At 39.8% G+C, this 12,876-nt stretch overlaps 1 protein-coding gene across 18 annotated transcripts in view; it reads left to right on the forward strand.

The window, feature by feature from the left end:
- Window positions 1-12,876, forward strand: part of mark3a (MAP/microtubule affinity-regulating kinase 3a) — a 96,333-nt gene that overhangs the window by 27,751 nt on the left and 55,706 nt on the right. For all 18 annotated transcript variants that reach the window (XM_041813103.1, XM_041813110.1, XM_041813109.1 and 15 more), the window contains exons 4-6: window positions 2,255-2,303; window positions 4,583-4,648; window positions 12,571-12,641. In XM_041813103.1, the coding sequence (XP_041669037.1) occupies window positions 2,255-2,303; window positions 4,583-4,648; window positions 12,571-12,641 (186 nt within the window). The remainder of the gene's footprint in view (window positions 1-2,254; window positions 2,304-4,582; window positions 4,649-12,570; window positions 12,642-12,876) is intronic.

A 12,876-nucleotide genomic window follows, 5' to 3' on the forward strand; every position in this document is an offset into this window, starting at 1 on the left:
TGCAGCATACATAAACCAGGTTCCTCTCTGTGGTTCCTCGTAAAAGATTGATGCCTTTTTATATTTTTATGGAGGGGAAGAGGGGCGAGGTGTAGTTAACATCGGATCAATAATAAATAGCACTCAGTTCCTTTTTGTGCCTCGTTCAGCGGAAGACTAGAAAGCACTTGTGGCCGTTACAAATCTGCTTGTCTGGTCACTCTGAATGCTGATGTGGAGGCAGGCGTGTGTTGACACAGTGTCTTGTTATTAGTGCAGGGGGGGGTGTGATGGTGCATGTTTAACTTAATTCAGATCCTCTTCTCGGCCCCTGCTGGAGGGCGGGAGGCTTCTCTCAGGCTGGTTTAAACCGACGCTGTGCTGCAGGAGATCCTGTTTGTGGAGATGACGTGACGGCGGTGACAGAATAATCACATTTCCTTGACAAGTTTGTTGATGTTGGCATGACACAAGGGCCTGTGTTCGGGTTCCTGAACCCATGATCTCCTGTTTTTACCGCTGAATGATGGAGGAACGTGATTATATGTTTCCTCCTTGTAAGGAATATGATCAGAACACAAATATATCAGACACCAGGCAGGAAAACATTTATACTTCCATTTGAAATTAATGAAATCTGTGTGTTACAGTCTGACAACCCATTTAGAATTTAATTATAGATTAGATATTGCTTTGTGACCTGGAAATGCAGCTTAATAAGTAATTGACTAGAGCAACCTAATGCATAGCAGAGCTGTCACGACATCAGAATCTTTAATTTTGATATGCTGGTGAAAACCAAACGAGATTTTTTCTAGGCACCCTGTTTTGCACAAAAACATCAGCAACACAGCGTCTGCATGGACTTTAATGGATTAATTTCTCTCCATCACACTTGGTGTATGAAATACAAGTATCTTTGGCTTATTTTGCTACTACTGGTCATTAAAATAATGGGCTATGTCATGGTTACCATGTGGTAGTGTTTCACCTTCCATTCATTTGGTGTGGAAAAGTGAAGAGGACTGGTGAAAACGGCACTGAACTATTTTGAATTTCATGCAAAATTACTTGAAGTAGTTGTCTTGTCTTACGTCATAATATAAATATTAAACTATATTCAGGCTGCCATCTGAAATTCATGGACATTAAATTCTTTCCAGACAGCATGCAGAGAATTTTTACTGCAGTCAAGGGAAAATAATCTGCAGATCAATGTGTAAAGAAAAACTTTAAGGGACCAGGAGACTTAATTGTCTCTCCTCTTTGCTCTATTTCTGTTTGTAACAGACTCTAGCTAGAACACTGTAATGATAAAGGGACTTAATACAACTTATTCATACCTGCAGTTCCCGAGGAAGAGGCTGTGATGGACAGCAGCTCTTGCAGCGCCACTAAAGTAAATCTCACTCCTTTCTAGCACATTTATGTCAACATGTTTCCAAGTTTGTTAGAGCGTAACCACTGTGAAATAATCAGAAAATAAAATCTGATTTATCTGCATCTCTTTGTGTACCAGCATCAACTCTTCCTTGATTGTCCACTGCTATGCACTTCCCCCTTCTCTTTCTCTCTCCTCTTACAGTAGCACTCTTGCTCTCTGCAGGACTTTTCAACCAACAAGATTTTGTTTAGGCAAGAGCTCATTGACCAGCTAATTGACTGGCCAAGCACAGGGTGTCATGATGCATTACTGCATTGTAGATGCGAGTCATTTTTATACCTTTAAAAGCCGTTGATGCCGTTGATGAGGATGGTATTGAGGATGCGGAGAGTGTCTATAAGGAAATCAATGACAACAACAATGATGATAGTGATGATGATGCTAAGGATGTGGCTGTTCTATACACTGTTTGCGTTTCCTCCAATCTGATGAGACATGAAGCTGTTTGTTGGAACACACTGATGATGTTTCTTCCTGTCATGATCCTTGTTTGTGTTGTACCACCTCTCAGATGTGTCATTTTGTGCTGCGACATTTGCCAAATAAAATTTTAACACTTTAAGACTGACATGGACTGAAGATCATTTTAGGAAAAGTCAAACTTTCACATTAATGCTGTCGCAGCTCTTTCATGCTCATTTCCCCTTTTTAAATATTGTGGTCAGAACAAAGGGGTTTTCACCACTTCTTTTGACTCAGCGTGTACTCCTTCCTGTGTTTGATTGTGTTTGATTTGTGTTCATTTTGCTGCTGTATCAAATGTCAACAGAGTAGTGATTGAAATTCCTCATAATGAACAGTAACTAATTTTTCTCCTCTCTTTGTTTTCAGCTCTTCAGAGAAGTTAGAATAATGAAGATCTTGAATCATCCCAATATAGGTGAGTGGAACACATTAATACCATCAACAATAATAGCAAAATGTGTTTTAGGACTTAAATAATCAGTTTGCAAGAGGGATCACTTCCAATGTGAAAATGGAAGTGCCTTTTAACGTGCTTGTCTCCCTTGCTCTGAGAAATTTATGAATGAAAACTAAGAGCTTAATTTCTATTTAGTAAACACACCTTATGAAATGCTGTTTATCGAACTGAGTCCTCAATCCAAAACAAAAATTAAACAGCGGGTATGGGCAGAGCTGGTCTGAGTTTTTGTACTGTTATTATTTTAGTTTAGAGCCAGCTGGTTCTAGATTGTTGGCTATCGGCCAATACCAAGTACTGATTTGATACGGGTGTAAACTTTCTGGACCAACTTGCACATTATTTTTGCCCTACAGTGAACATAGCTCAACAATTAAGAATGTAATGTCCAGCCTCTGTGACCCTTGAAGTTGTTCATCCTGCTAATTACTGAGTTTGACTGCTAAAACAAAATTGACACAGAGGGCCACATCACAGGCTCTCCATCTCACTTTCTCACCATTATGCTCATTCAGGCTGTCTCTATGATGATCTGTGTGTTAAACATGCACAGTTTGACACAGCATGACGTGATGACAGAACAGCCTGCCATTGGTTGACATCCCCTTATAAAGCATTCTGGGAAAATAATCTAAAATAATAATTAAATGGTATGGTGGTTAGCTTTCAAGCTATCTGCAATAAAGATCAAAAACGGATAAAAAAATATGTTCAATATCGGCTCTACCAGTGTGGATTTAATCTTTAAAGTCCTTGAAAAAATATCACCTGAGTTCCAGGCTTTCTAGAAAAGCTTCTGTAATGGATTCAGAGGTGTGGATTACTGGAATGGCTAGCTTAAGAAACAAAATATATAGTTAAACACAACTGTATCGGATCGGTGCATGAACACATGTACCTGCTGATACCAAAACCCACTTTTTCAGCAGTATCAGACGTATGTCTGATATGTAAACAATTCTATTGTTCATTTAACTCAGGATTCCACTTTTAAATGCTGGAGTGTATGGCAGTAGTTTACTTGCTTCATACTTTTCTATACAGTTACCAAATAAATTAATGAATTTATAAATATTTTGGGGATGTTCTGTCATCCTACATGATGGTATGTAAAAAAAAATTGTTATTCTTACTGTTTATTTTGTTTTGGGTCACTGTAACTGGAGCCGATCCCAGCGGCCGTTCGTCAAGAGGCAGGGTCAACCCTGAACTGGTTGCCGGTCAATCACAGGGGTGACGAAGAGGGACAAACAAGCAGTCACACCCACATTTATGGGCAATTTAGTGTCACCAATCAGACCACAAGCATGCCTTTAGACTGAGAGAGAGCCCACACATGCATGGGGTGAACATGCAAACTCCACACAGAGAGACCCTGTCTAACCAAGAATCAAAACCAGGAACCTTTTCACTGTGAGAGGACGGCACAAACCTTCAAGCTACCACCCAGCTTGAATAACCAACCATTAATGGTTATCCAAATCAAATCTGACTTATTTCCTACCATGCTGCTACTTTCTTTAGTCCCTGGTGGCCTCACTAGGGACTAAAACACTTCCTGAAACTCCATCAAAGCTGGGAGTGTTATTTATTGTGTTCATAAAAATATTTTCACATAAAATTCCCTCGCATACCAACATTTACACACATCACACAGTCATGAAAACACACATGCTTGTGCCATAAAACACACAGGCTGTGTGTACATATGACAAGCCTGCCGTGCTGCATTTGCTTTTGGAGATGGGATTCCCCTCTAATTACATTTAATTTCATTCCCTGGCGCTGCGTGATTTTCTGTGCACAAATGTGATTATAATTACCAGAGTGATAGTAAGCGCTCACCAGCCACACGCTCTCTATCTCCATCTCTCCTCTCCCTCATTGTCTTCATCCCACCTCGTCTATATTTAGCAGTGCAGCCCTCAGCCGCTCATCACACAGTCTTTTATATCTTGGAGCTCGACTCACTGCAGTAAAAAAGAAAAAAAAAAAGACTTTTAGACTGTACAGTAAATACTGAGTGCTGCTGAGCTTACATGGTCACGACACACAAACACAGACGGATCCACGTGACTTCACTCTGCTCTCTTCTCGTTTTCCAGGTGTCTGTTTGCAGCCAATTTTGAAGTTTGTGCTCATGAATTTATTATTGCATCTCTCTGAATGCTCCCGTCTTCACACATAACTGAATTATAATTTCCTCCTTCTGTCTGTTCCTCTTTTTCTCCTTTTAGTTAAGCTTTTTGAAGTGATTGAGACGGAGAGGACGCTCTACTTGGTCATGGAGTACGCCAGCGGAGGTGAGACGGAACTAAAATTGTCAACGTTTTTTTGCTGTAGGCGTCAAACCCTGTACCTGCGGCATGTTCTGTTTCTTAGTGAATTCACTTAAATTTGGTGAATTTCCCCACCACAGAAAAGGGAACTTGACATTTTTACACGGAAGTGCACACATGCATCACATAAATGTGTTTGCACAAGGCAGGCAGACTTTAAATCAGGCTGTAAAACAATAAAATACCAGTACAACTGTGTCTTAGCAGCTGCAGCACAGTAGAAATCTGTATGCTGTGTGCACCTCCCAAGGTCCTGAGTATGATTTATTAACACCAAATGTGATAAATGTGTGTGTTTAAATAATTTATGCACACTGGGAGCAGCATATAGTCTGCAGACTTTCCTTCAACCCGAGAGGACAAATGCAGAAGGACAGAAAATGAATTAACTCTTGTGATTTTTAAAGCAAGTAAAGATGGATGCTGCAAATGTTTGTTGGAAGCTGATGACACACAGATAATGTGGGCATCAAGTTGGGCATGAAATCAGCATCATTATATCAAAATAATTGGTTCATTATGTCCTAATATTTAACTTTATTGGAGAAGATTCAGTCCTCATTTACAAACAAACAAATGTGATCTCAAGTAACTTTATAAATGATATAAAAAGTTAGGTCTGGAGCTGCACTTTTGTAAAGACAGACCCATCATTAGAGCAGTGGATAGCATCAGGACCCACTAAACCCTCCATAATAAATTCCAACCCAAATTTCTTGATCTTGTCTTTGCAGCCTTTTTTTAATTAGTGGCCAAAAGTTGAGAGCCAAGGCTCTAGAACAGTGTTACTCAACCCTGCTCAACCAAAGAGCCAAATTGTTGAAAAATACCTTTGCTAGAGCCTCAATCTAAGTGGTGAAATGTGGCAAAAAAGGAAAAATTATGAAAATGGGGATTAAAAAAGGTAAAACAGGTGGCAAAAATTGTCAAAAAGTGGTAAAACGTGGCAGAAAATTAGTAAGAAGTGACTAAAATGGGCAAGGAAAAAAATTGCAAATAGCAAAACCCGGGATAATAGTGGCCAAAACTGGTGAAAAAGGGCAAATGTGGGATAGAGGTGGCAAAAAATGGGCTTAAAAAGCTGTAAAAATGGATTGAAAGTGGCAAAAAAAGGAAAAAAGGGGCAAAAAATTGCAAATAATGGCAATAGATATATACAAACAAAAAGATAAAGGTTGACACTTAAAGCTAACTGCTTAAGAGTGGGAAACAAATGTAACCTGCAAAGGATTATTTCTGAGGTCAAAGGTTACCTTTTTTATGGTAAGACATGAAAGAGCCACAACTCATCACAAAAGAGCCTCATGTGACTCAAGAGCCACAAGTTGAGTATCATTGCTCTAGAGGCCAAAGCACTGAAACCTTTCCTCACACATGACAAAACAAGTGTAACACCGCTTTCAGCTAAGTTATCTCTGCTGTCTTGAAGTCAGAATCATGAATATCCTGCTTTCATTCACATGACTGCATGGAGGCCTGGAGGCCAAATAAAGCTGAGGACCGTAGCAGTTGCCATAATCTCATAATGATGCATGTTAGGGCTGAACAATTTGAGAAGATAATCTAATTGTGATTTTTTTCCTCAGTATTGCGATTACGATTTAATATACATTTATTCCTTAAGTTCCTCATCTTATGTATTTTCCAAAAAACACAAGAAATAAATTATTTTATATTATAGCCAACACAATATTAGCTTATACAAGGGCTGAACAATTTTGAAAAAACAACTCAATGTCATGATTTTGACCTGTTTAGCAAATTGGATGTGGATTATTAATAAGAAAAAAGGACTAAAATGAAGAAAGTAGGATTGTTTGTAGACTATTCTTAAAAAAACTGCACTGACAGATTGCATAATAAGTAATGCATGACATCTCTGCTGCAAAAAAGTTTTAAGCCGGTGTTTTTACACAAGTTTCAGGTTAAAGAAATATTGCACCTTCTGCAACTTGTTAATTGCAGCAGGCCGTATTGTGGTTTAATCTAATTTTGGATTAATTGCCCAGCCCTAATGCATGTTTACATCTGTGTACAACTGCAGACAAACTGGACATTAACTGTTTGACACCGTTTAAATCCCTAAAATCCAAACTAGAACTTAGCTTTGTATGTTCACAAACTGGTATATCTGCAGCGGTGGAGAATCTGTCTGTCTCCGTACACGATGGCAGGATGAAAGTCTACGTAAGTGTGGACAGTTTCCTGAATTTTCAGTGAGTTTTGGTTGATAATGGTGCATTCTGGGATTTGAAGGGCAAGAAATTTTTCCTCATTAAAGCACAGATGAGTGCTAATTTGCAACACTTCACATTAGGATCACTGTCAGCTGTTAGTCAGTGTTCTGGTGCTGTAATGTTAGTTAAAGGCAGTTTTATTTTTGACCAAGTTAACACGATATCTAGTGGCAGGATTAGGAGGATTCTGTTTTTGCTGCTGTCTGTTGTAATAAACAGACAGCAAGGCATTAAACCACTTTTTGCTCCTCTCCGGGTTTTTTTTCTCTCAGATTGGGCTCTGTAGGAGTTTAACTAGGGCTTTTTTCTTCATAAGCTAGTGCATCATTATTTAAAAAGTCGAATAATCTGGCTAAAGCATGCAGGTGGCAACTAAGACGCCAATGTTTCTATAGTGCAGGAAGCCTTTCTTGGCCTCTAGAAGGGTGTGACATGAAAGTTGTGAACCGAAACTCGATCAACTTCCTACCAATACTCGACACAAATACGTTTGCCATATTTCCATCGTGTTTACTCGCGATTTGTCTGGGTCGACTGGTGCTCCTTAAAGGGTGTCATCCTGCTGTGACACCTTCTGCTGAGCTGCTTTTAAAGGACATCACTGAAAATTTAGAGCCCTATCTCTTTGAATTCAATTACAGGAAGTTAAATCAGATGTCCTAGAATGCAAGTTATCTGAAAATGATTATTATGTTTGGATGAGATCTTGGCTACTACCTCAGTTTAGACCTATAAGATTACAAATTCTAAGAGTGAAATTTAAAAAAGCAGGGATTTTACAGGCTAGGTAGTGGCTCCTAAAACAATGTTGACAACAGATTAAAAGCATTTATGAAACTCGAGGTTCAAACAGGAAACTGTGGTGGTGCATGCTGACATAGACACAGCAACAGTGCTCTGAAATGCAGGGAGGAAATTCAGAGCAGGAATAACATGTTGGTCGACTCCTATCAGCTACATACCGGTAGATTTCTGCATGAGTGAAACCAAACAAAAACGTGAGGCTGACGTCTTTATTTTTTTACTCATTGTGTTAAATATAACCAAGGTAAAAACCCTTTCTGTCCACGAAGATAAACATTATCATAAGTTCTCCTTTCTTTCCAGCCTTAAAAGCCTGATAGCGACCAAATCTGTGTCTAGTCAAGTGTCTGAAGAGTTGAATTGGCACCATGAAGGTTTGAGTGAATAAAGGCTCATTAACCATAAAAGTGTAACAAAAACCCCTCCAGGAAAAGCGGCCATTGATGGGCTGAAAAACTTGATTCAGTTGAGAGGACCTGGCATTTATCATCTCACTTTTATTTTGTTGAATGTGACAGACCTCCAGTATTTATAACTTTCCAGCCAACAAACATCTGTATTCAACCAGAGGAAAAGGAAGAAATGTGGAGACTTTTTCTCCTCCAGCGACTTCTGAGTTAACTTTTAAGATCTGGTCTGGGGAAAGCTTTCTGTAATTTGTCATTTCATGCAGCGTCACACATTCCCCTCCTCCTAAAAGGCCGAGGCTGTTATTGATTTCTCATAAAGGTCACGCTCATAATGCTGAGCAAAGCGCAGACGGCAAATTGTGGAGACCTGCTCTCCGAGGAGCAAATCACATTTCCACTGAGATGGGAGGTCTGATCACACACGCCAATTGCATTACATCTTAATAAAGTAAATCTAATATTTCGCCCCAATTCCACATTGATTTTTGTGGACTCTGAATCTCAGGGTAACTCCTCAGCCGCTCGTACTTGGCATGACAAACCATGAATGCAGGGATCTCTCCAGGAACTTGTAAATGTAGATCCCAAAGTCAGTAATGAAACTTATTATGGATGAAAAATTATATTAAAGCTTTATTCACATTACATTTAATCATGTTATATGGGTTCTGGTTTAGCCCAGCCCATTTATGTAGTCTCAAATGTACCGATTGCAGGTTCCATTCCCAGTCCTGGAACTGTTTAGTGCATGTCTGTCTCATATTTCCCATCTCTTGTCAGCTGTCCTGACTAATCAAGACAAAAGCTTGAAAAATAATCTTGAAATCATCATTTTAATGACCAAGCTGCGTTAGCTGGCACCTCAGTGAGTGGCAACAAAAAACGGTCAGGTCAAAAGAAACCAAGTTAATGGATTTAAGTTATTTGTTTTGTTAATCCTCCTCTGGGTCTGGGCTGAAATATTAAGTAAGGTGCAGGTACTCTTAGTCCTAGAATATGATAGAGAGTAAATCAGATCTCATCAAGCACCATCACTGGTTCATATTTTTGTCTGAATACCCCAAAAAAGTTTACTGTTTCTTGTAACTTTGGCTTTTTGCTGTATGTTCAACAAATGTTAGGATGTTGAAATGCAGAGTAAGGTTAGTTCAGCTAGACCTGGCACAAACTAAAAAAAATTTAATATCTTAACCTATTTGGAAAATGTGTGAGACAGCACACAGGACGAAATAGTCGAACTCTGCGAACTTTACAAGATTAAACTTGACCTCAGATTAAACAAGCTGTTTGTGGCTAACTGTTAGCTTACCTGCTACATCCACTTCAGTTGCAATTTTGGTCCCACTCTCCATGACAGTTGTTTTACAGGACAACACTTGTGTTGTTGCCACAAATCATCAAGATGATCCTCCATTTCTAAAATCTGGAAATCTGGCAAATTAATCCTTAGAATCTAAAGATAATCAGGCATTTTCTGCCTTTTTTCTCAAGGAGGGAATCAGGACCAAAAATGGCAGAATTATCTTGAAATGTGTGCTTCACTTTTGGTTTGGGTATCCCATTGGCAGAGGTGAAGAAGTACACGTCTGTTGTACTCAAGTAAAAGTACCGTTACACTGGTTAAATTTTACTTAAGTAAAAGTAGAAGTACTGGTCTATAAAACACTCAAGTAAAAGTAGAAAGTATCTAATTTAAAGTTTAATTCAAGCTCTGAGTAGCTACTTGGAAGTTGTACAGAAAAATATGATCAGGAGAACAGATCTCCAACCAGGTTGCTCAGGTGAAGTCCCACCTTTATGATCAAGGAAATACACAGAAAAATTGACAGTGTTATTGAAGCTCATACAGACTTAAATTTACCACTTTAAAAGTGTCCTTACTAGTCCATGTTACATATAGTTAAACTACACTTTTCAAAGCATTAAATATTCTACAATTCGACAGAGCTGCAGTAACTCTTGAAAATCTGTGGCAAGGTGGGTCTCCTCTCGCAAGAACAAAGCAGAGAGTCAACCTCATAGCAAGGCAATGCACACTGATGAAGAATATGCACCATGTGTCTTATAGGAGCCCCAGGAGGGATCACTCTATATCAGGCAACAGCCAAAATCAACTAAACACATGTAAAATTTATTTTAAAAGTCTGCCCAAGGGAAGTAGACGTAGGAAGTAGAAGAACAAGAGTATTATACTCAAATAAAAGTAAAGTTACCCTGGTTAAGTAGAAGTGAAAACACTGATTTCAAAATGTGCACAAAAAGTACAAGTACCCCCCCTAAAAACTACTCAATTACAGTAATTTGAGTAAATGTAGTTAGTTACTTTCCACCGCTGTCTATTATTATTAATACGTCTTTGCAGGAACAGCACAGGACCAGGTCTTCTACACAAAATAACGACAGTCTTTAAGACTTTAACGATGCCTCTTAGTAAAACAGGATAAACATATTACACCAGTATGGTCTCCCTTGTGTCCTGTTCCACCTTTCGTTTTTTTTCTTTTCCTTTTTTTTTCTTTTTCTTTTTTTTCTTTTTGCCTGAACAGACTTTGCTTTGAGGTGACATTCAGTTGTTGCATCGAGTTTGGTCATAGTTGACATGAAGTTTTGTTTTGTCATGCATCTCAAACTTCCACCACCTTGCTCAAACATCCATTGTTGTCTGAACAGTGCATCTTGTCTTTCACAATCATACATCAGCACTCTTTCTGCTATGTAAACTGTCAAATGTTTTAAACAGCACAGTGTAGTGAAAAGCCTGCTGGCTTGTATGTTGCAAACCCTAAGAAAATATCCAGTACTGGGTGCCTAGGACTTCAGTTTCTATTGTAGTGGTATTGAAATAGGTATTGATGTTTAACTTTTACGGTGAAGTTTGGAACCTTGTTCCTCTGAGAAGCATGGATTGATGTGATGTTTGAAATGAGCCAGAGATCTAGATCCCATTTCTGTGCTGGTTTACTTCCCCCCCTTTTTTCAGTTATTTGATAGACAGAATAAAGGACTTGTATTTTCTTCACACTGCTCCACACAGGCACATCATGCACCAAGGGTTTGTGCTTGGCAGTGTAACATTAATATTTAATTCCAGGGGTGTCATACGCCCTAGCCAGTGAGCAGGTTTCATCCGGCCCGCAGGAGACGGGATATTTTGGGAAAAAATTATACAAGATTTTCATTAAAAGAAAAAGATGGCACAGTCGAGTAAAAGGCATGCACACGTCTCAGTCACATGTTGAATCATTGCTGATTTATTGGAGCCAAAGTGGTACCAAATGAAGAGGAGCTGGGCCAGAAGAGCTGGCTCCTCATGCTTAGCTTAGCTAAATGATCCAGATCACCAAAGTACATCCTCTGGCTGCAGCTGGCATGGCTGTACACTATTATCCATGCTACTGAACAGTGTCCTAGCATTGTTTTTTTCCAAATATGTGCTTAGCTTTTTTTCTAACAGCCTGTGGAGTTGTGTTTAACTTGATTGGAGAAACATTTTTAGGGAAGAAATTCTGTATAAGTTTCAGGCACAATTCAAAGTGTAAGCTACTGTATTGATCCAAGACAATCTGTGGTACAGCTCTGCAAACCCTTCAGCTCTAGCAGTGATCTCAATGCTGATTCTACACTGACTTAAGCCCTCTAGGAATGTTTAAAACTTCCTGTCCCACATCTTTGTGAGATCCAGTTTCAAGTTTTTGTCAGAACCAGTTTTAAACTATACATGTTCCTCTCATTTTTAAGTTTACCAATTTCATGCTACTTTCCTGTCTTGTTCCCTGATCTTATCCCCATGTGCAGCACATGCTGTGACCTTAAGCTATGACGTGCAAGGTGTTAGCTGGCTGACTCTGTCTTTAACAGTTGAGTCAGAGAGCAGCAATGAATTGTTGCTTTTCTAGAGCTCTGAAGTACGGAAACGAACACTCGGACCGCCTCTGCAGGTCAGCGCTGAGAGAGTGGGAGGGTTTTGAGGATTCAGGAAAAGCGGGGGAGGCGGTGTTGTTACTTGTTATTGTGTTTAGATCCTCTCTCCTCGCACTGGTATGGACATGCACACATAAGCCAGCCACTCGAGTTCAATTAGCACACGAGCGAGCGTAGTCACGTTTTGGCTGGAAGTGTGCAGAATCGTGGGCCGAGGGAAAAACTGCTGCAGGAGCCGAGATAGGCGGCAGCTTTGTGCCTGCAGGAGAGGCTCAGTGTGGAGGAAGCAGCACAGCGCTCGCCTCAATATGGTCAAGAAACACCCTCGAACCATGCACATGGGTGAGAGCGAGGGGCCAGCTGTGAAGAAAAGTTCATCCTGAAGTTATTTTTATCAGCTTGAGTTATGACTCACTTTGTGTTTGTCTCCACCTTTTGCGGATCCCTCTCTTCATTCATTGCTCTCTCCTTATCCATCTCTAATTCTCTCCTTCTCTTTGTGCTTGTTTTGCAGGAGAAGTCTTCGACTACCTGGTTGCACACGGAAGAATGAAGGAAAAAGAGGCCAGGGCTAAATTTAGACAGGTAACCAGCTTTCTCCCCCTGCAGTGTTCTGGTTTCACACCTCTGCTCCGGACTCTGCCTCACACAGGCCGCTGTCCTCTGTCCTGCTTCTGGAACAGTAACGCCTGTCGTCTAAAGACTGATGACAAACGTCCAAACCTCCTTCTGTCTCCATCACTCAACACTTAGCTACACTCAGTGCAAAGTCGTTCCGTCTTGGTGGTCTGTAAGAAATTAGGCAAACACTAAACTAAGT

Source organism: Cheilinus undulatus, linkage group 18 (genome assembly GCF_018320785.1).
Source record: "Cheilinus undulatus linkage group 18, ASM1832078v1, whole genome shotgun sequence".
NCBI lineage: Eukaryota > Metazoa > Chordata > Actinopteri > Labriformes > Labridae > Cheilinus > Cheilinus undulatus.